The 23,208-nt window shown below is 43.7% G+C and overlaps 1 protein-coding gene across 1 annotated transcript in view; it reads left to right on the top strand.

The window, feature by feature from the left end:
* Positions 1 to 7,594: 7,594 nt before the first annotated feature.
* Positions 7,595 to 23,208, top strand: part of BACH2 (BTB domain and CNC homolog 2) — a gene marked incomplete at both ends in the record, with an annotated part of 47,445 nt that continues 31,831 nt past the window's right edge. Inside the window, one exon of the mRNA XM_081997838.1 lies at positions 7,595 to 7,837. Coding sequence (XP_081853964.1) covers positions 7,595 to 7,837 — 243 coding nt within the window. The remainder of the gene's footprint in view (positions 7,838 to 23,208) is intronic.

Below are 23,208 nucleotides of genomic sequence, written 5' to 3'. Positions count from 1 at the left end.
CCTGATACTTTATTGCTGTATGAATTATTAATCAAAATCAGTCTTGTATAGTATTTGCAGCAACTAAGAAGAATAATGTATAATTAAATTTCATTATTTCTATTTTTGTGCTGGTGTTTTATGATGTTGTAATTGATAATTAATTGCTTAAAAATTCACACAATTCTTGGGAGTTTCATATGACTGTGACTGCTCAGTATTCAGCATTTATTAATTGAATAATGGGCTCACTGAAGAGACCTTTGTATATAGTCTTCTGTCATTACAGTGAGCTCTCAAAAATGGTGAATTAATCATTAGGCCTTTCAGTAGTTTCTTTTTAAAGGAAAGCAGTGACAATATAATCATATCCTTTGTTGTTATAGCTGTAATTGAGAGATCGTAATAACCAATTATAAGGATGGTCATTTTAGGAGCTCTGAAGTGTCAGTTATTGATAAATTTCTTCAAAATGAAAGTGTTGATTACACAGAATGAGTCTTTTCATAGAAAAAATATTAAGAGATGGGGAAGGAAGCCTGGAAAATTATTTTCCTCCCACTTGCCACTTGAAAACAGTGCATGTTTATCCCTAAAAACTGTCAAGTCTGATGTGCTTTTGCTGCCATTTGTCAGAAGTATGAGTTCCTCTCAACTTTTTCATTAGTTTATCATCATTCTCCCCATTTTTTTCCCAGTACCATTTGCTAAATTGTTAGTGAAAAAAAATTAATAGAAAACCTCAGAACAAAAGAGTATTTTTTCACACTCTCTGCATCCTATTGAACAGAAATACTGTCAGGCATTTACATGCAAATCTGCGGTGTAGACTCTTCAGCTACCTCTGACCAAAGAGCCTTAGATGCGTTCAAGCTGACCGCCTCAAGTTACTCCTAAATGTCTTTTTTTTACTGTTAGTGGAGCTGATTGGAAGAATGTGAACTGGAACTAAAAATAACCCCAGTTCAGTATTGATCCTCTCTTAACGCGATCGGGAGAGAGCCAGGAGTCACCTTGTATAGCAGGATATAATGTGAGCTCCAGCTAACGCTTCCAAGCAAAACCTGCCATTCATTTTGCACCGGGTGGGGTACTGTGATTCCTAAACGAGAAATCACACAGTGTTATCTGTTGGCTTCTGTACTAAAATGTAGCGTTACAGGCATAATAAGGAAATACTGATAAACTTTTTCAAGCCTTTACCGTGAAGTTGTTATGAGTCCTCTGTGTGCTGTTGTAGATCTGTTGTCCTGCTTACACCTGCTGGGATACAAGCAAGCTTTTGCTTCATGGGATGAAGTGGTGCCTTCTGGCCCCTTGTTTTCCCCATCCCCTTCCTCGCTGGTGTTTTGCCATGGAGAGGCTTCAAGGACACTTCTACTGCAGTCTGAGCACCTTTTATGGGTTGGACTTACCATCTGATCGTTTCTCATGTCCCAGACCACCACTCTGCTGGAGCCAATGGGAGTGGGAGCCCCTAGTGTCAGTGACACCCACCACATGTAGTCTTTGAACGGGTGTTTTCTACTACTTGACCTCAACAGCTTGGTCCCATGCAACTTCAGTGCCTGTTCGAGAGAGGGGAGCACAGGGCAGCATGCCCATCGGTGCTTCTGGGGCTGAGGGCAGAGGGGTCTAGGAGGCACGCATGGAGGTGATAGATTTGGGTTTTCATCTGTGTTGACATCCATCAAATAATTTGTTTCTGAGCCAGTGGTTAGTAGGTCAGGAAACATGGGTAACACAGGCTCATTCCTCTGCCCGGGCAGTTTGTTGTTGGCCAGTGTGCTGGAGCATGTGAATATTCATCCCACGTAAACTTGTACTCTGAGTAACATGGCCCTGTGTATTTTTATTAGGAGTGACTAATCCTTTTACAAATCCAGTGAGTTCTTTGCCCAGTAACATGCAGCAGTGGTCAGTTGTACATATGGTTTATTGCAGTGACTGCGAAAACTCTCAGGAAAAACAAAACAAGCATCTTCCTATGAGTACGGGGTACAACTTCAGTTCATTTTTATGGTCAGGAATCACAGCTCTTCTTTTTACATATTCTGCATTTGTCTCACTTCTTTTACTTGGGTGTCACTAGAAACAATAAATAGCAGTGCTGCTTTGATGTTTTTATTTTGTATTACTTGTATAGTGGTTATTGAATTGATCATACATGTTGAGGAGGGGTTTTTCTCTTTCCTTGCTGATCATCTTTTTTGTTGTTCTCCTAAGGATTTCTTTTCTCCCTGTTTCAAAATCAGTAATCAGATGCAGGCATTGCACAACAGTGTACTATACCAGAAGTAGCTAGAAAATATCTCTCCTTATTAAAATATTTCTGTCTCTCTAAAATCTGTCTCTAGGTGATGACAGTCAGTCTGTCTTCAGTCTGTTTTTTTAATGAGAGACTCCAGATTGGAATTGAGATTCCAAGTCAATGAGTTCCTGTTTTACTGTGATGGTGATCAAACTGCAGCAGGTTGCCCAGGGATGTTGTGGGGTCTCCATCCTTGAAGATACTAAAAACCCAACTGGATTCAGTCCTGAGCAGCCATCTCTAGGTCATCTGCTTTGAGCAGGGAGGTTGGACTAGTTGGTATCTGGAGTTCCCCTCCAACCTCAACCATTCTATAAAATTACATTTTTTCCTCTAATTGCCACTTGCATATAATAGAGGGCCCAGGATTTAGTGTGTCACCTTAATAATAATGTGTCCAATTCTTTTTTATATTAAGTCTTTCTGAAATTCCCAACAATCCCTATTACCTTTGACATTTGAACTTATTTTATCAATTTTAGTCTTCCTGTCATGATCTGTGGACTTCTAGGTCACTAATCAATGTAGGATCATCAGATAATACATGTTGGAAAGGACCTCAGGAGGTTCCTAGCACAACCTCTTGCTCAAAGCCGGTCAGCTCTGAGATCAGAGCAGGTTGCCCAGCACTATATCCAGTCTGCTCTTGAAAACCTCCAAGGGTGGAGATGACACAACCTCTCCCGGCAACCTGTTCCTCAGTTTTTCCTTATGTCCAGTCTAAACCTTTTTTGTTGCAAATTGCTCCCATTGTCTGGTTCCATCTTCTTGATGACCTCACTGCAGGAGTGGCAGGTCACTGCAGATGTGCTGCATGGCATGACCATAGGCAGACGAGAGCCGGTACTGCCGCTGTTTCATTTCTGGAGGAATTTCACTGTTACCCTGCTGAAAATTGCCCCTACATCCCTTCTCTGTTGAATACAGTTTAGCCTAAACGATTTCCAGTCTGATACAGCTTCTCACCTTACGGCAACTGAACTTCTCCAGCAGCCTTTTGTAAAGGTTTTGTCAAAGGATTTCTGAAAGTCAGCACTAATTACATGTACCAGTGTTCCTCACTGCTAATTTGACACACTTCAGGAATTCTAATAGAGCCCATCGGAGACATGACTTCCCCTTGCAGAAGCCACGCTGCTTTGTCGTGATCATAATTTGCCTGGTTAAATGCTCTGTAGCTCTGCCATGATTGAGATTTACCTTTTCACGTGATTAACCCAGTTCTGATGCAAGACTTTCTGGTCTGCCATGATAGGATTTTCTCTCCCCTAATGTTTCCCTTTAAAAACAGACACCACATTGTCTGCCCTCTAGTCTTGTGAGGGAGGAGCTGGTTTTTTCGTGATGGATAATGTATTTTTGGTAGCAGCTCAGGCAGTTTGTTCATGAGTTCCTGGAGAGTTTTGGGCGAGAGCCAGCCAGTAGAGATGACGTGCTGCAAACCAAAGTGATTCGGATGTTCCACGAGCAACTTGTTTGGTCTCCTGAGGTTTCGCATGCCTCCTCCATGCTTCCCATGCAGACGGGCTCAGTGGGATCTCCCACCTGTCTCTCTGGAAGGAAGGTGTAAGCAGCGTTCCAGTTCGTTTCACTGCAGTTGCTGGCCTTTACCATCAACTTTTTTTGGCGAGGTTTCAGTGGTGCTTTCCTTGCCCACGATAGTTTGTGCCAGTTTCTGGAAACTTTTGTTTCAAAGAGGCTTTTTCTGGCAGTGGGGTGACCTATATGCAAACAAATGCACAGCATGTTCTTTTGAGCCAGAGAAAGGCTTGCTGAGACATTCTCTCTTCGGTTTGAAGAAATACCAAGTGTATAACAATGATTTCCATGAAGAAGGTTCTGCAAACTCAGCATAATACTGAATTCAGCAAAAAAATTACACGGTTTGAATGAACACTGTATAAAAGACTCCCAGCATGGCTTGCCTCAGAGTTCAGAGTTAATACCCGGTCCCTGCTTTTCTCTTCCGAGGACGGGGTGGGGGGGAAGTTGAGTTCTGCTAATTTTCTTGCCACTACATGCCAAAGCGCTACAGTGACCTTTTCTCTTTGCACTCTAAACCCTTTCCCTGTGAAAACTGAACAATATACTTCCCAGTGCAGGGTTTCACCATCTTGCTCCTGTCCTGCAGGATAAAGCCCTCTTGGAAAGGAAACACCTCGTTCCTGGAGGTCATTCAGTCAATGGCAGATCGTGGAAAAGGGAAGACCATAAATCACTTGTTGTTGAAACATTAAAAGCTGATAAATAGGTGGTCCTGAGCTGTAGCCCAGCCCTGGCTTCCCTGTGCGCAATGCAGGGCTCAGGGTGCTTCCTGGAGCAGCCAGGGGCATGGCCGGGGGAAGTCTGTGTCCGGCTGAGATTGCAGCGGCCGGCCAGGGCATCCATGCCGGGCTCCTAGCGGCCACGGGAAGGGGCACGGCGTGGATCCGCTTTCGGGAAGCCCCTGCAATCACAACGGTAGCCTTGGGAAAGCATGGCGATATAAGCAGATGGGTGGAGGTCCTTCCCGGGAGCAGAGCTAGGGTTCTGCGGGAGCGGAGGGTGCGATTCACGGCCCCAGCATCTCAGTACCGCGTCAGTCAGGTTTCCAAGCATAGAAGGCAGGTTCGCTCGCCAGCGGGGAAATACCGCGTGGTATTTTCAGCACTTCACAGGGCATGCAATGAATTTTTTAAAAAAATATACCCGATGAGAGCTGTAGTTAAAAAGTGGGAAATTACTAATTAGTAATCAAGTAATTCAGGGTTTGATTCACACAAATTGCACTATTACTGTAAAAAAGGATTGTGATTTCAGGCAAACAGTGTTTTTTTTTTTTTAAAAAAAGGCACTGAAAATATAATTGATGTTCTATTCATTACCTGCCAGGTTTCAGGTTTCTTGTACATTTTTTCATCGTCTGAGACATTACAGGCGTAAGACGTGCCTGGAAAAAAAAAGAAAAGAAAAATTAACGCTTTCCCCTTTGCATTGTCATTTGCAACTCTCAGGTTTTCCCACTAGATTGTTCTTGTAAACTCTTGCATTTCATAGCACGCAAGAGTGACCACTTAGAACATCATTATAACACTATCGTTAACATCAGAGTTCAGTTACACAGAAAGCTGTGAGTGGGATGAGCTAAGTATCATTTTCCCTTTTACCTTACCATAGTGTTAATAAAATGATTGCTGTCAATTCTTCTCGTTAGTTGCAATTTATGAGGGGAAAAAAAAGGTATGAATTATCTCCTGATTAAGAAATTCAACTGGTAGCATAAAAAACCCACAGTGTCTCCCTCCCTTACCTGTGCACAGATTGATAAGCAGATTTGTGTCTTCCCTCTAGATATGAAGTCAGTGAAGGGCTAATGGATACTGGACTGGTTGGTTGGATTTTTTCTGTTCACGTAGGCATTTCAGCTGGGTACTCAGAAATGCAGCATGAGTCAGCAGTAAATACGGGAAATACCAGTAAAAGAGAAGCTGTAAGCATCCCGTTAGGAATTCCAGTAATATTATAGTTTGGTAACATTGGCAAAAACACCTATTTTGTAGAAAGAGTCATAGCCACTAGCTTAAAAATACTCCTATAAAGGCAGGAAGATGGAGTTATTTTTGAGAAGTCTAGTAAATACTTACAAGTACTTACTTGTACAAGTAACAAGCAGGTCCTCTTAAGTCCATTTCTGTCTAGATTATTAGTATCTTTCGAATGACACGTCAGGAAAATGGTACCCTGGTTTGAACGCATGGCAAAAGAAATAGTTTGATGTCATGTTGTGTCTACATGTGTACCTATATATTGTCCTAGGAAAGGAAAATGCTACAAAGATCCAGGTTAAAAAGCAGCAGAGGAGGAATTTTGCTTCTGCTTTCTCCAGTGGTCAGATATTTGCAGTGCAGCAGCATTACACCAAAATACCCCCGTCTGTCGCCCTTAGCCCTGTATCCCTGTGAATCTTACCTCTCCGAAGGCGGTTGTTGTTTGGAAAAATAATTCCTTAAAATAGTTGAAGTTTGTCTTGTTTGCATGACTTTCCTTTTGGCAGCAGATAGAATACATACAAATAATCCTTTTTTGCATGTAAGCCTTAAAACAAGTGTGTTTGGTTTGTTTTGGGGTACATAGTGTGTCCAGACACAGCACGGGCTTTTACAGTTTGCTACTCAGAGAAACTGAAATGGGAAAATAGTGGAAAGAGGATTCAGTCTGGTGCTGGGAAGAAAGTTTTGAGTAAGAGAAGAATTCCTTCAGTGTGTCCACATGCAAAGGAGGGTCATGCACTGTTGGGTGTTGGGGAAAGCTGACCCCTCCACCACCACCACCGCAAGTCCGATCCCCATGTTCAAAGGCGGTGCCAGTTGCAGAACTTGCAGAAGAGCAGGCAGGGAACTTCCTAGCTCAGGCAGTTGTAGTAGGTGTCCTACATCCTTCCAACCTCTGCTCTGCTGTCAGGAGGGGGAGACTTACCTGCAGGCAGCGGTGGCCCCAGCACCAACATGTTGCCCTACCACCCAGGGCTGGGCCTCCAGACGGGTTGGGGGATTTTCTTGGGTCTGTGGGTCTGGAATTCAGAAACTGCTCTTTTCTGTAAATGACATTAAACCACCGGTGAAGGTGTGTTGCTTTAGCCATACCTGGAAACGGATTTCTACTGAAGCCACTGAACATCTTTCTCTCCCCCTTAAGGCTTAAAATCACTCTAATTCTGATTGAGGAATGAGGTTGCTGTAGGTAGTGGCTTGTCTTCATCAGGTACAGTTCCACCTTGCCTTTCATTTGAGCCAGGATCTTCAGGGTAAACATGCAGTGCTGCCTGTCTGCTGCAGAATAGGCTGGGGTTTTGAGGGGTTTTTTTCTCTTAATCTGAAAATAACAGAATCAAGCACAAAGCCCCCTTTTCTCTATTAGAAGTCTTAACAGTCACTCTTGCTTTTTTCGCTAAAATCTTCTAAAATTTCCCATGTCCCAATGTTACTGCCTCTACTAAATCGCAAATTGTAGATGCATAGTAGGTGGTTGAAGGAAAGCATTTTGCAGTCTATCTAAACTGTTTTGGTTTTGAGGGGGGAAGCCAAGGGGGGGTTAGGTAATCAAAGCATGGCAGAGTGAAAGCCGGTGACAATGAACGCCCTTCCCGATATCTTTCCCGAGCAACTTGCTCAGACTTAAGAATTAACAGGCTGCTCAGCCATGGTCCCAGGGTATCCAGAAGTCAGAGAGCATCCCGCCACGCCACGTTCGCCCAGCAGCTGCGTTGCTCCTCACCGCCTTGTTTGTGTTTTCTTCCTCCCTTCTCCCCTGCAGGGTGTGAACGGCATGTCTGTGGATGAGAAGACTGACTCCCCCATGTATGTGTATGAGTCAACGGTGCACTGTACCAATATTCTCCTCTGCTTAAATGACCAGCGGAAGCAGGACATTCTCTGTGACGTGACGCTGATCGTGGAGGGGAAGGAGTTCCGCGCCCACCGGGCTGTGCTGGCTGCCTGCAGCGAGTACTTCTTGCAGGCCTTGGTAGGGCAGACAGAAAATGACCTGGTGGTCAGCCTGCCGGAAGAGGTACAGTATGTCTCCGTGCCCCCGCCGTAAACACGAGCCCCCTCCATCCCACGCAGTGAAGGAGACCTCTGTGGTCCTCTAAGGTGGCCAAGGGGAGCATGGCACAGATGTCAGTGCCTGTCCTGGCACGGCTCTGGATTGTTTTTTGTGTTTGGGTGGGTTGTGAATCGCTGAAGGATGGATGTGTTCACACCACCCTTCCTCACCAGCAGTAGCTCCTAACGGTTGTGGCGGCGCAGCTTTAAGATGCTTCAGCTCTCCTTCGCCACCGCGAAGTTGTACCCAAACACTTAATTACCGTAGCTTTGTTCAGAGCATTATCAGGACCCTGATACTCTTCTGCTCTTCCAGACAGGAAATTTGAAAGGGGTGATGTGGCTGCTAGAGAGCAGGTTATTATTGAAAAATCATTTGAGCTATCACATTGTTGGGAGTCTCATTGCTGTCCACGCCTCCCCAGCGGCTGATTTCCTTGTCCTCCTCTTTCCCCTTTCCCGCGCCCCATTCAGCCTTGCTTCCTCTCGCCTCCCCTCACGCCGAGTTCGGGAGTTAACTGCTTCGGGCTGCGTGTTTTCCACCGAGAAACCATGAACACGATCTGTCAAAAAGCAGGGTTTTTCTCATGCGGCATGGCTCCCACAGCAGGAAGCCAAGGGATGTAGAAAATACCTACCTCACGGGAAAGTTTACTTTATTTTACCACAAAATCTCACTGGCTGGCTTCCACCCCCACTGTAATTTCCTCACAGCCGTGACAGCACAGCTACCATAGGGCACACGGGTGGCTTTGCTGTCCACAGAGGGGAGATGTGTGCCTGCTGGCCAGGGCTGCCATCACCCACTGGGACAGGCGGCACGAGATGGGCGGCCGTGTCCCCAGGGCATGGGGCTGCAGCCGCTCAGTGAGAAGGTACTCTGGCATACAGAGGAGTTTTCACCATCATTTGCTTACCGCTCATGAAGAAGCATGGTGTGTTTTTAAATGGTGACAGGTCCCAAAGTGTCACACACCGTTTTTCCCCCTCTGGTTTAGCTCTCCAGAGACTTTAGTGGCGGCGTGATGTTGTCACAGCACAAGTTGGAGAGCACTAGAAGAAGTAGGTCACTGAGTGTGACTTCATGAGTCTTGACACTGAATATTACTCATGAAGAAATTTCAACCCAGACATTTTGCATAGGAGTTTAGAGATATCGCAGAGGACGCGCTAGGATGCGCACTATGATTCTGCAGTGTCCACTAATAATTTCCAGTGGAAGAATCAAGTCTCAATCAGTGTCGCGTTGCTTTCGCACCACAAAGCAAGGGTGGGAGCAGAGAGGTGACAAAACGTGCCCAGGGGCGCGCAGGTAGGAAAAGATAGGAGAATATCAACGCTCTTCTACTTAGCCTTGGTGAGACCTCTATGTGTGACTTAGGTCCAGTTAGATGAAGAAAAACGATTTAAATGAAAACAAGCATATACAGCAGTGATGGAGATGTTCAGAAGAAGGAGCCTGGCCTAAAGGAGACCGTGGCAGGTTCGTCCTCTGGCATGACAACTGCAATATACTACAGCTCTGTGTAGGCAGAGGAGATGAAACGACGGAGAGGAGGAGTTTCTCTTTAAAACTAAAAGACAGTGTTGACACCAGCATTGCTTGGTTTCAACTGGCTTTTAGTAAAAGTAGATTGGAAATTAGCAGTGGCGAGACGCTGAGCCACAGGCCAGTGGGAAGAGCAGGGTGGCAGAGGGATCATGATGTTTCTGCACTTGGTGACCCAGTCCTATGTTCATAGGACACTAAAGATTTAACACAAAGGTTTGTCTTTCTGTGTGTTTTATATGAGATGCTATGTAAAAAAGATCCTCCAGTCCAACCATAAATGATTTTTTACTTTAGCGAATCCCCTTTGGATAAATGAAGTATTGGGATTTTACATTTTAAAATGTATCTCAATGAAAGATCAAAAAGTTTTAGTGACTCAAGGGTACACTGGCTGCTGTTACAGCTCCAGTGAAGTCCATGGATTTGCAGAAGCAGTGAATCTAGTTCTTAAGGTTTTTTCAGTACTCTGAAATTGTCATCCTCCACTTAAGACCACTGCTGTTATTTTGCCCCATGCTTTGGTTAGTTGCAGGGTGCCAGGTTTTAACTTTCTCATCCTGGAAAAGAGCTCTCCTGGCCTATCGAAAAAGATACCTACAGTTACCAGTCCCTCCTTGTACAGATATTTTCCACGTGCAAATTAATTGCTGTTAACTGCATTGAATCTAATTTGCTCTGTGGCTACTTTGTTTGAACAGCTGTATGTGAGGTGGTCAGTTAAATAATTTCCTCACAAATGCTGGTCAGTTGGGGTAAAGAGGGCTGCCTGATGCACTTTGTTATTTCTCAGTTATTCCTTGTTTAAGGTGCACATCTCTCCTTCTGGCGTTGCTCTGCTTCACAGTGCTGGGTGCTTTGGTAGGTGCCTGTGCATAGAACTGCAAGAACAGTGTCAGAGCTCCCTGCGAAAGGAACTGAAACACTCCTGGTTTTTAAGAGCTGATAGAGCAGGAGAAAAAACATCTTAGTTATATTGCATTAAAAGAAGTTAGCAGGGTCTTTGTCAGTTCACAAGCTAATGGCTCTTCCCAAGGCTATTGTTTTTAGTCCATGGTCTGCAGAGCTGTGGCAGCCCATGAGTTATTTCTAAAGGTATCTGTGAAAACTGACTTAATCTGTCATGTAGGGGGTTATTCCTCCAGTGGAAAAATTTCAAACAAAAGCTGAAAGTTAATGACCTGAGCCAATACTTTTTTCAAGCTTAGAGGTAATTTTTGTTGGCATATAGTTATAGAAAAACAGAGATTGAAAAAGTTGTTTAAATACAGTCTTCACAGTTCAAAACCTTTGCGAAGGTGGTGATTACTCCTAAATTATCAAAGATATTTTTAAGTCAACCATGCAAGCATTGCATTTTAAATTCTGGCATGGTTTGAAAACTGCTAAAGTATGCAATTGGGGAGAAAGGGCGGGTTTATTATTATTATTATTATTATTATTATTATTATTATTATTATTATTATTTCTCAAAGGTTTGATGTTGGAGCTGGATAAAGCTTTTTATGTAAAGCTTCCACACTCATGTAATGTTGGTGTGAGGGAGCTTAACATCAAAACAAAAGAACTTATTTTTGATTATTCAAAGCAGTAAATCTGCCTCTGAAGTCTGAATTGCAGACTTTTTTTTTCCTTCATAGCATGTTGGGATCTGTTCGTTAATCTGGCATCCAGACATTGTTAACTGTTGTCTAGCTAAACAGTGAACAGATGTTTTTTACATTATTTCTTGTTTATAGCCAATTACAAGTGAGAGCAGTCTTTATGATACGCCAGTCATTTGAGTAGGGAGAGATTGTGCATACACAGTATTGGGACTAGTTGAACTTACAGGGTTTTAAACTGCTGCAAAACCTTGTATTAGACATTTCAGGTCAGTTCAAGCATGACTTAATGTGCCTCAGTTCAAACCTTTCCCTAATCAACTTAAACTAAATCAGTAAGGTGCTAATTCTGCATTGATTGAAGAGTCTCCATAAACCCTTTTGTGCTAGCCTTGGTAATTTGATTTTGTACTACACCTTTTGTTGAAGCAACATATTTCAGTGCGTAAATAAGCGCTTGGAAGAACAGCCACATAATAACAAGGGCTCCGATGTCACCGTGGTGTGTGAACTATCAGCCCTCAGAGCAGAGTTAGAGGAATGGAGTGTGTCGGCTGCCTGCAGCTAATAAAAAAAGGACCGTTAGCTTTTAACTTCTACTCTTTTCTCTTCATTTGCAGTTTTTGGTAAACAACTGGAACCTCTCCTGCTTTTCACCCAGGGTATTTTTCAGCAGTGGTGCAGTTTTGCTCTCGCAGCTGCTGTTAAAGGCAACCCAAAATTAATATTTTCCAAGAGCTGAGTTTAAAGCTGTAAAGTTAGTCATTCACTCCATACCCCTAACTGTTGTTTTGTTTTATTTAATCACAAAAACTGGTCTTCCTTCCTTTAACAAGGCACTTAATTAAGCTTTTAATTCATGATAAGAAGTTAAATGGCACTTATGAGGCTTTTTTAATGGTTTCCACTTCCCATCCAGATTACAAAAAAGGTGTGATGGAGAGAGAGACACGGCTGTCAGCCAGGGGTATTGTAGGTCATGCCAATATTAGCTGGCAGCAGGCCATTATCCAATTAACATTGCTTCATCGCTGCAAGTAATAGCTCTCGAGTAGATGATTGAGTCATTCATGCTGTAGTGGTACTCTACTTGAGAAGGAGCCAGTGCTTTGTCGAATGGGCTTTTTGTTCGCTATTATTACCTGCCTGGCTTTGCTAATAGAAGTGCACAGCGAGTCTATGGGCAAGCTGAAAGCTGGGCCCTGGACAGAGGAGCTTTGTCTGCGCAAACACCTTATTCTCTTGGTTTTCTGAAGGCCGAGGTTACAGTTAAATGGTGAAAAGACAGAAAGAGCAACAACAAATAAAACCCCTCAGTGGCATTGGATTCCTACAGCTTAGAAAAGAGATTCCCGACCTTGCTTGCATTTTTTTGACTTTGGGGCGTACATTGGAAAAAACCTTCCCCTGGTCATTCCAGTCACGAGAGCACCAAATGCCTTTCTCTCTGGTGAAGTCAAACACGGGTCTTCTGAAGTAGTAGACCAAGTTTTCACTAGCACTAGTCTGATACTATCCTTTCTGTTATAAAAACAACTTGCTTCTCAAGTAGGTTGATCAGTTTTCCCCGTAACCCTGGAATTTCTTGAATCTGCTTCAAGGAGTAGTTACTGGTGACTTTTTTTAGCGCAATGAACTATCTGCTGGAAATGTTGCCTTCCAAAAGGATTAAACGGAGTTGTCTGTGGCTTACAAATCTTCCCAGGGCAAAGGGATCTCTTTGAGGAAGAGGGAATGGGATGTGCTTGGGGGCCTTTGTTATTTGTTTATCGACACAGCTCTTCTCTTTGCTATTAAGAGAATGATGTTCAAAGTAGACGTTCGCACACACCACGGGCTGAATTTCTCTGCGTTCTTACTGCTTTACTGCTCCCCACAGCTGCTGCGAAACCTGCCGTTTCCCCCGAGGTTTAGCCCTGTGAAATCTGTCATCTGCTTCTTCAGTTGACGTGGGTTAACTCCCTCACCCGGTTAATCTTTGGAAGCAGAAATGCAGGATGGGAGCTCAGTTCGGGTTCAAGGCTGGCAAAAGCTGAATATGTTGGAAAGCGAAGGCATGCAGCACCCTGGGTGGGACTGAGCCAGGCATCTAACATTAGTATAGCTCGTAGCTGACAGGGAGAAGAAATACTGGCAACTGCTAACCATCCATGCCAACCCGCCAGCCTGAGGGAAAAATGCTGGGAATTAGCCAACAAAAGACGATTGCGATGAGGAGAAAATCAGAGGCAGGATGCAGGAGGTCAACTGCTACATACCCTGCTGGCTAAAGGCGATTACTATTCCTCTCTAGAAATAAACGGTATTCTCTTACGTTGTCTCTTTTCTTTCTGTGTAGTGTGTGTATGTATGAATATAATGTCTTTAAGGAATGCAGTGACTGAGCTGGGGGTGCTCTGCACGGGCACTAGAAGTGGAAGAGGTGGTAAACGTGGGAAAGAGGAGCAAGAGGGCAAGAAGAAAATGTCTGCTTGGAAGTTTGCTTCCCAGCTGGAGGGATGTTATTACGTAGCAGGGAACAACGAAAGACCCTTTTTCTTTGGCACCCCAGAGATGTGTTAGGAGTAGCTAAGGTTAGTTCTTAGCGAACAGGAAGCATTAGTGTGGTTTGCTTTTTACATGACTGTATCAGCCGTTGGTGTTCCCCACAGCACTGGCCAGAATTAATTCTGCTTTGGCGCAGGAGGCGGCAGTGACCTGAAAGCCTTCCTGAAAGCCACTACCCTCTTCATCTGCAGAGCTCTTTGTAGTGGCAAAAGGTTGTATCCATTAGGCTTCAAATAAAGTCAGGCTTCAGACTCATTTACGCTTCAACCTCACCTCAGCCATGCCACTTCAGTGAGTCCATATTGGTGGAAGTTTAGTCTTTGGTTTCCTAAATTCCTCCTAGGGAATGTGTTATTTTTCCTGCTGATTCACAGTGCTGACACTGACCATACAGAAGGATGACTGGAGGCTGCATATCTATACTGGGAGTAAAACTGAGCATCGGGGTACTTTTTGAGGTCTTACATGACATGTGTGTATTATTTGTATTATTATGTATACACATTAATGTATTAATTAAGATGTACTAATTAATGTAAAAATTAATTAAGACACATTATGTATTATGCATCTTATTATGAACTAATTGAGGAGAAACCATGAGACAGAAATGCACGTTGTTTTATGTGCATTGTTTACATAGCGCAGTACAAGGTACAAATGACATATTTTGTTTCTAGAAAGTAAACGATAAAACAGAAATGAGACCATCAAGATGTGAGATGAAATTCCATCCAGGTCTTAACTGCAAAAGCTTCCGGCACTGCCTGATTTTTCATGCCTCAAGTATGACGAGGAAGCTAGCCGCATACTTTTCATTCCGCATGGTGTAACTTCCATTATTTTCTGATGAGGGCCGTCTCCCTGTTGTTAATTCTTCTCTGATATTTTCCAGTGGAGAAAAGTGAAGTACACCTCTGTTGCGTTGTGGGGAATGCTAGGCTTAAAAAAGGAAGACAGAAGTCGTGCATGCATGCATGTCATGGGGAGAAAATCTTGCAAGAATTCCTTTACCCTCCCTTTGGCCGTAGTTGTACTATCTATTTATTTATTCAAGTAAGCATATAAAAATGTACCGTCGAAGGGGATATGGAGATGAATGCGCCGAATGAAATTCACCACCGCGATAAGTGGCCTCAATTTCGTTGCCTTTGTTAGAATCCCGCCTGCCGCTCCTGCTAAATCGGGCTGATTGACTGGGATTGCACTCGCTAGTGAAAAGGCAGTTTGCAGTGTGGAAACCTTTTTGCTCAAACATGACAAACATCATCCAAAATGTAAAAGATGTCCCGAACAGGTAGACTATTCTAAGGGCATGAGCAGAAGCAATAAGCGTGTATAACAGGAGGTGTATTTTGTTTAATTGAGGCGGGGGTGCTGTGTTTAGGTAGATATATCGGCATGAATGAAAACGAGGTGGCTGAGCCATGACTGCGTTTTGTGCCTCAACGCTGTGAGCACTCTGGCCCTGCAGTCCGAAAGATGTCTGAACATCTTTGAATGTCTTTATTGCCAGAAAGATAAGTATCTGTTCTTTTAAAAGTCCAGAAATACAGGCTGAGCATTTGCCGTTTGAATGAAGAAACAGATAGGGCCCAGATAAGACACCCCTCAGCTTCACCACATCAGAGACCACAACCTGTAAGGTACTTTCTGATCCCAGTACCAAGCTTTGCTTCATTAGCGTTCCCAAGAACCAAAGAAGATAAGGTTTTATCTCCGTACAGCACTTTCTGACAAGGATTCCCCGGTGCATAATGTCAGACCAGCTGTTTTTCTCAGCTACCAGTGAAACTGAGCGTGTTATGGGGTGGAATGTGGCATGTATTCAAATGATGCATTGCAGCAGTCAACAAACATTAAGGCTAGAAAGTACAGTTCAATTTGGAAGTGAAATACGGGTTTTAGGTGAGCAGAAGGCAATTGAATTGTACTAGGATTTGAGAATGAGATGCTTTTTGTGAATTTTACGGGTAGGCTGTTGGTTTGTTTAGAGGAACAAGTAGACACACTTTCTGTTACGTGCACGACACAGGCTTTGAAGAGAGAAATGGCTGGTTCGTTCCAGTGCTGAATTTTGATCTGTCCCACTTCGATGGGAGACCGCCAGCAAACACCTAGTTAACACAGTCTAACACTACTGAAAGCTGTGTCCTTGGGCACTTTATTTACTTTAGTAAAATAAATAAATAGGAGCAGCTGTACTTGGTCAAACTACAGATCCATCTAGCCCAGGATTGGTTTGTTTTAAAAATGAGATTTTATTTCTCTGAAAGAGCTTGAGAGTAGGCTTGGACAGTGGTTTAAAGCCCTAAGTGAAACGAACGTATCAGGCATATCTCTAAGAAGCATGTTTTAATTTACTGGGGAAAGATACAGGAGAGCCACTGGCAGTTGTTTTGAAGCCAGATTAAATCAACTACAAAATTTGGCATGTGCTTTTAGCAACAAACTGCTCAGTGATGTGTATGACTCCACATTGTTTCATAACTGTAAGGCCTTGGAGAGGGACGAGCTTTAGACACCTCTTCAAGAAGTTTGGTGCTCCGTGCAGATGTAGTTGAGTGAAATCTAAGGTCCTAAGATAACATACATCAGATTTGCTAATAAACCTTTCTGTCCTTCACTTTGCTTAATCTGATTTTACAAGAGCAAATGGCATCAGAATCTGCAGTTAAGTGTAACTGTCTGTTTCCTACACACAGAGAAATAGTTGAAATATTTTCTTTTTTTAATTATTGTTTTGTATTCTGGGAATTTTTTTTTTTTTTTTTTGGCTTAAAGTTGGCACGATGCATCTTTTGTATCTCTTAAGAGCCAGCGATGGAGGCTTTAAAAGATTTTGCAGAGAAGAGAAGGTTAATTCACAATTGAAATGGCACCGGGAATTTCTTGCCATGACCCAGGGAGTGCCGCTAGCCAGAGGTCTGCAGTTAAAATACCCATCGCTGGCCTGAGAACGGCAGAGAATTGCAGTACTAGCACTTCCAGTAAAACCGATATATAAAAAAGATGTCACCAAACAGCTGGAATTGAGAGGTATCAGCTCTGAAGTTAAATAATGGTAACATAAAACCTTCAGCAGCAGATTTTTGAGGTCTCAAACAAAATACTGTCATCACCTCTCTGCAAATGCTGGGGTGGAAGCTGATGCATCAGATGGGAATTACAGTGCAGGTCTGTGCATCAGGTCAGTGACGATTAAATCACCTTGTGTGAACCACTCAGCTATGTTTACCTCTCTCTAAACTCTGTGGCTCACATTACCTTGCACAGAGGTGAACAGACTGACCCACCGCTGGCACAGCCGCTGATCCCAGAGCAGCCCGTGTATTTGAATCCAGAGCTTGCAGCTTATCACTTCTCAGCCAGAGTTTCAGTCTCATTTTCTTCCCTCTGTATCTTTTAAGCATGGAGGAGGCATTGAGGGGATTTTCAGACTAGTTGCAGCGTTTCTCGAGATGAATGGGGTAGAATGGAGCCACTCGCTGCCTTATCCGGCCAGTTGGTCCTGGGTGACCAATGGGCTCTACTCTGTGTCCTCTACCTGTTCTTCCTGCATTGCTCCTGCGGTCTTGTGTACTGCCATTGATAGCAGCTGCTGAGACTACCACATCCAAGAGGAGACTGGACTTGGAGGCCTGGAGCAGATAAGAGAGAGTCTGTGAATTGCTACAGACTTCCAGTCCCTCACCAGGAGACTGGGTCAGTTTGAGGATGCTTCATTAGGAATTTTTGCTTAAGTGACAGAGCTGTTGCAAACCCAGGTTCAAAAAGAAATTCTGAATTTTAAAAAAATAAATCTTAATACTTAGAGCAAGATGTAAAAACTTTTTCCTGTATTATTGTAGCTTTCAGGCGTCCCATTTCTTCACTATGAGGGTGGTGAGGCACTGGCACAGGTTGCCCAGAGAAGTTGTGGATGCCCCATCCCTAGAAGTGTTCAAGGCCAGGTTGGATGGGACTCTGAGCAACCTGGTCTAGTGGAAGGTGTCCCTGCCTATGGCAGGGGTGTTGCAGCTAGGTGATGTTTAAGGTTCCTTCCAACCCAAACCATTCTATGATTCTATGATTTATCCCAAACAATAGGCGAGTAGGTACCTAGCCAAGACCTGATGACTTCCACAGAGAGCTCATCAGTTCTTGGCAGATTGGAGCTGTGGGTTTTCAGGGATAGGAGCTGTGGGTTTTCAGGTCCCCAAAAACCAGGACCTTTGTTTTGGTGTTGAAAAAAACACATTTAGTTTAATATATATTTGGGTTTGTTAAAGCATGTGCTCCACATCATTCGCTACAGCAGCTGCTCATCATTTCAGAACAACACTTTAGAGAAATGGAAGCATACAGACTTACTGTAAGAAGTGCAGAGAGATTTGGCAGGTGTGACCCAGGATGGATTCAGCAGCAGCGTTGTGTTCTCACTGCTTCCTTCTGCTCCCGCAGTGTCAGATGTACTTCCTGAGGCCAGGGCTGAGGTGAGTTTGCTGGGGTAGTAAAATAGAAGGGAGTCCATCCAAATAAAGGGATTGACCCAGAAGTGGACCTGAACAATGCTAATAGTTTAAAGAGGTGTGGACAGCCAGTCCATCAAACACTTCATAATACTTTACTTGAAGTTTGCTTGCTTTGAATTGTGATAGGACCAAACTCCCTAGTCTATGCACATACCTCTTACTTTATGTTCCCAGAATGGGTGGGGATGCAGTCTGTGGTAGTGTTTCAAGGTAAAAAGAGTAGATTTAACGAAAAAAAATTGTCCGTGCAAACTTTGCCAGTACAGTTCTCAGTTTCAGGAAAAAATGCTTTTGATGAAGTGGTCCAGGATTTTTGTCAGACTTTCAACTAGGAGGCTGAGGCTACATTTCTGGCTGTGTAAAGCTTTTGCTTGTGGGAAATGTGTTGGGTTTTTGCTTGCCTTTGAAATTCAGACGTATGGTCCTCTTGTTTCAAGGGCCTGCAACTAGTGAGAAACAAATCTTAAATAGCTCTAAAAGCAAAATAGCTTTCCATCTCTGACCGCACAGCAGTAGTACAGCATGCCTAGCCACCTCTCTCCCCAGATACACAGCCAGCCTTCAGAGAAAATTTCCCTGTCAGGGGATTCTTGGTCAAGTAAAAACAGAATAAGCTCGAGTTATTTCCTGTTTCTTTCAAAGGACAGAGTTGGAGCCAATATCTTTCAAGACAGGAAAAAGCTGGGGAAAGACAAATCCTGACAACTTCCTTTCTGCTTTCCACAGAGGACTAGTGCTCATTTCTGCTTCCAGAAGGGGAAACTGGATTTGAGGTAGATGGGTCTCTTCAGCCATTCCTTCTGCCTGTTGAACTATTTTTTAACTTTATTTTTTATCTGACTACAGATTTCTGTGTTCTCCCATGGATGGCTTTCTGCATATGGCGTTTTTGTCTGGATATAAAACCAAATCAAGCAGTTTCTGTCTATTCCTTGAACTTGTTAGTTTTCAGGAGACTGGACACATCAAACCAAGGTTATGTTTTAAACATCTGAATTAATCTTTCAAATGCAAGCCACAAAAAATAGAGTTGCCTGTCTTTTGTAAGAGCCATTTATCCATGTGATTTTTGTCCAATTTATGTAAGCAGTGGCCATTGAGGACAAATAATATCTACACGATTGTCCAAGGAAGTGAAGAATGAGGAGGTGTCCATGACATGCATAGGCACTGGGGCATTCTACAAAAGAAGCTTGTTCACATTTACAAAGTCATAATAACATTCAGGAAGCAGAAAGAGTCGCTTTCAGTAGTGACAGGAACCTTTAAATCAATAATTCCTTTTCTTCTTTCCCTGTCTTCAATGTATCTTGCAGTTAGTTCTGCTTCCTTTTCAAAGATGAGCCTAATCCTTCTCTTATGGGATTTATTTCACTAGTATGCATGAACTTTCCAATTGGAAACATCAGTTGAGAGGGCATAGGCAGGTAAATTGTTGGAGACGAGCATTTGATCACGTTCTTGCCTCTGTCTTCAGCTGGTGGTGCACAGCCAAGGTGACCCCAGCGGGAGCCGCTGTCAGGACTGCTGTGCCGGACCTCCTCCAAGCAGCTCTGTAGAGCAGACCGGCTCTGCACACCGTAAGCTGCTCTTCACAGCAATCTCAGAAGGTTTCAAGCCAATCCCAGCCTCAGGGGCCCAGACTGTTTGCATCATCTGCTCATGCACTCTTAACTTAATTTTCAGATACAGTTTTAAGCTGAATTATTTGGTGAGGTTACAGTCCAGTTCTGAAACTGCTTTTCTGAAGAGGAATTGCATAGCTAAAGGGGTGTGAGAATTTGTGGTGATTTCTTGTCATTGTGCTTTCTACCTCTTGTTTGAATGGTAAGGTGGTAGTAAAGACCTCTCTAAACACTCTCTTTCAGGAATGGATGTTTTACTCTTTTTTCCAAACTGCTCTGATTGCAGGTAGAGGAAAAGAGGAAAAGAAAGGGTCAGGTGACATACGTGTTCTTGAGACTTCAGAAATGTCTTTGGTATTGCATAAAGAGTGGAAGAAATCAACATCGTTACAACTATTTGACCAAGTTATTTCCCTCCCGATAGTAAAATTTCTTAAAGCTGAGGTTTTCATGAGGCCCTTTTGTACCTAATTGTCTGTGCCTTTTTTTTTATTTAAGGGAAGCTTAAATTTGCAGCTTGCAGCCTTTGTCCGTCTGTCAGATGGATGTATATTTACAGGAATTAATGAATGCCTGTTTCTAATTTCTCCCCTTAGAACAAAGGTTATGCCATCGTTGTCTTCGGAAAGCTTTTGGACCAGCTTGCTTTTGTGTGTGCACGCCATTTGTTGGTACCATGCCAAGCACCCTGTTGAGAGTCTAGTAGTGATTGAAGGAACAGAAGGAGATTTTGAGGTTTGGAGATAAATCCTGTTCACATGGCTAAAACTCTTTAAAACCTCCACAGCGGTCTGCTGGAGAGCGGATGGAGAGCTGGGCTCTCTGTGTCGTGTGCTCCCCGTGCCCATCTCTGCTGGGGTAAAACAGCTTCTGCCCTGACACCTCTGAACACAGGTTCCTCCAGCACCAAATGTGGGAAGGATTTGAACTCTACTTGCTCCTCAGCAAAGCAGCCACCCCTGGGCAGGCTGGCATTTCCTCACCCTCTTTATGCATGTAGTACTGGCACGTAAATGCTCTTGCTCAATCCTATCAGCGGCGTATCATTCTATTCTGGGGAAGGTGAGAGCAGTGCTAGAAATGACGCAGCTCCAGAAGGTATCGGCTTTACTCCTTTTACCCCCCAGAGTTAGTCCTCGCCTTAGGTTTGTACAGTAGCTACCGTTCAAGGGGGAAGCATCACTTCTTTAAAAAACAGAGAGCGATGAGAAATGCCATGGCTGCCCGTGAAGTGAACATATTTGTGTTTGGTGTTTAGATGCCTGACGAGCTACTTGCACTTCACCAGTGCTCTGTTTCACCAGGCGTTTTTTAAAGGTCCTTGAGAAGCCTTTACAGCAAATGAAGTAACCTTGGCAAGATCCTGTGTTACACCGTGCCCTGCCCAGCATTCCTGTAGTTCTTGCCATTTCCTGCCCCTTACAGCGCGACTGTGGCTTTGGACAGCAAGCACGTTTTGTATTTCCCAAATGAATGCTGGTTTAAATGTCTTTATCTGCGAGGGTTTTTACTGCATACTGTGGATTTGCACAGGGGCAGGGGATTTTTGTTTTGTGTGATTATGTGCTGTTTTGTGGCTCTGTTTTATTTCCTCTTTCATCCTCCTCCCCCTCTCTCTTCTACCTGAAACGTTGAATTAAATCTAACATAGCGGTACGTTTAGACAGAGACGACACTTGGCTATGCCAGTTCCCCAGTGGCTTTAAACTGCTGGCTGCAATACTGCAAACAAATTCAGACCTTGGCTTGGCCAGCAGTTCCCCCGAGCTATCTGCATGTTCGCTTTCCAGGCTTTCTTTTACCTACAGTATTGGAGACTGCGGAGTCACAGCCTGTGTCTCATTGTTATGCATGGATGGGAAATATCCCTGTACTTATTTGCATTCATTAGCTGTTGGTAGTTCCTCTGTTGAGGTCTCTAGCCTTGTTTTTACAGTGCTTTTGGCAGTGTTTCTGCACTTGGTGTGTGAATTTTTATGATCTGTTGCATGTTATTCATGCAATTTCCTGCCCTGTAATGGTATCAGTTTTCCAGACACAGAGGAATACAAACGAAAACCCAGGAGCCTGCATTAGCATAAAATGTCCCAGTTCTGTCAGTTTGATTAATTTGTCTCTTTGTCTCCACTCTATATGATAAGTGCTATTAATGGTTGCAACACTTCATATGTCAAAGTCTTTCTTCCTAATGACTTGAAAATGTGGTTTATTTCCCCCTTTTTTGTATTATTTTTCTCATTTAGCATTCCACTCAAGTATAGATTTATGCCATGCTCTTTCATTATCTTACTGGTTGCAGCACTGGAGTGATTACATATGGTGTAGGGTATGAGCAAAGATGCGATCCCAGGGGCAGCAGCTGCTGATGCAAGCTGAAAATAGATCCAGCGTATGCTCAGCACTTTTCCCAGAGGTCTTTTATTTATTAGGAACAGACTTGGTATAGGACAGCTCGGACCCTCATTTAGCAAGATGACTTTTTGCCTTTCAAGAACAGTGCAATGACTTTGCTCTATTTACTGACTGCTGTGTAATTTTTTTTCACTGGTTCCTATCGAAGCAGTGACTTTACCTAACATAAATTGTAATATAATCCTGATTTATAATGAAGTCAAGAAACGACAGGCTCCATTTGAAGTAATGGAACTTGACAGATCTAAGGTTTAAATTAAATAATCCTATTTGTAAGACAGCATTTGTACATGGTACACTGATTTAAAATGAACTTCAGTTCTTCTTCAGCGAATCCATCATCGTTCTCTGTGTTTTGCCTTCCATAGGGGCTTTTTGGGGAACAAAATTCATTTGGAGAGCGCACGTTTGTCTTTGTAAACATGTGTGAAATAATACATTGCTTTCTTTCCCTTAGCAAAGAAGTTCTCATAAGTTGTTCCACAGAAGAACTCTTTAATTGAAGAGGAAAAATTAATGTAGGTGACTTATTCAGGGCAAGCCACATCTAACCTGCTTCAGTGGCCAGAAGAGGCCAACCGCTGAGAACGAGGAGAGGGAGGATGCTGGAGGGAAAATGGCAAGGAAGGCTGCCGCGCGACTCTCCCCCTCCCGGGAGCGGAGGTTCGTCATTTGTGCGGAGGGAGATCTCCTCCTCCCAGCTGTCCTTCCCCCACAGCTGGCAGCGAGAGACACTTGAGGACGGCGTTCCCTCCCACCCCTGCACCCCACTTTTCTTCCTCCGTCACCGCCGTCCCGTTGCGGGCAGCGACAGCCCCGCGGAGCGCAAAATGGAAGGATGGTCCCGCCGTGGCAGGCTGCTCCGAGCTGGCAGTGAGGCTGAGCGCAGAAGGAGGGAGTGGTGGAACAAAAGGCTTGCAGAGGGGGAAGAGAGACCAGGCAGGGAGCATGAGATGCTGGAGAAATGACGGAAGAGGGCACAGAAAAAGGGCAGTGGGATAAAGCCACTAGAAGTACGGTGCAGGATTTTTCTGGCCCGGATCAAGGGAAGCTATTTTAGACAATCCCCTCTTCCCTTTTCTCTC

The sequence above is a fragment of the Phaethon aethereus genome (assembly GCF_964289735.1).
Source record: "Phaethon aethereus genome assembly, chromosome: 3".
NCBI lineage: Eukaryota > Metazoa > Chordata > Aves > Phaethontiformes > Phaethontidae > Phaethon > Phaethon aethereus.
The sequence above is the reverse complement of the archived record's forward strand: the minus strand, read 5'-3'. Positions and strand labels throughout refer to the sequence as shown.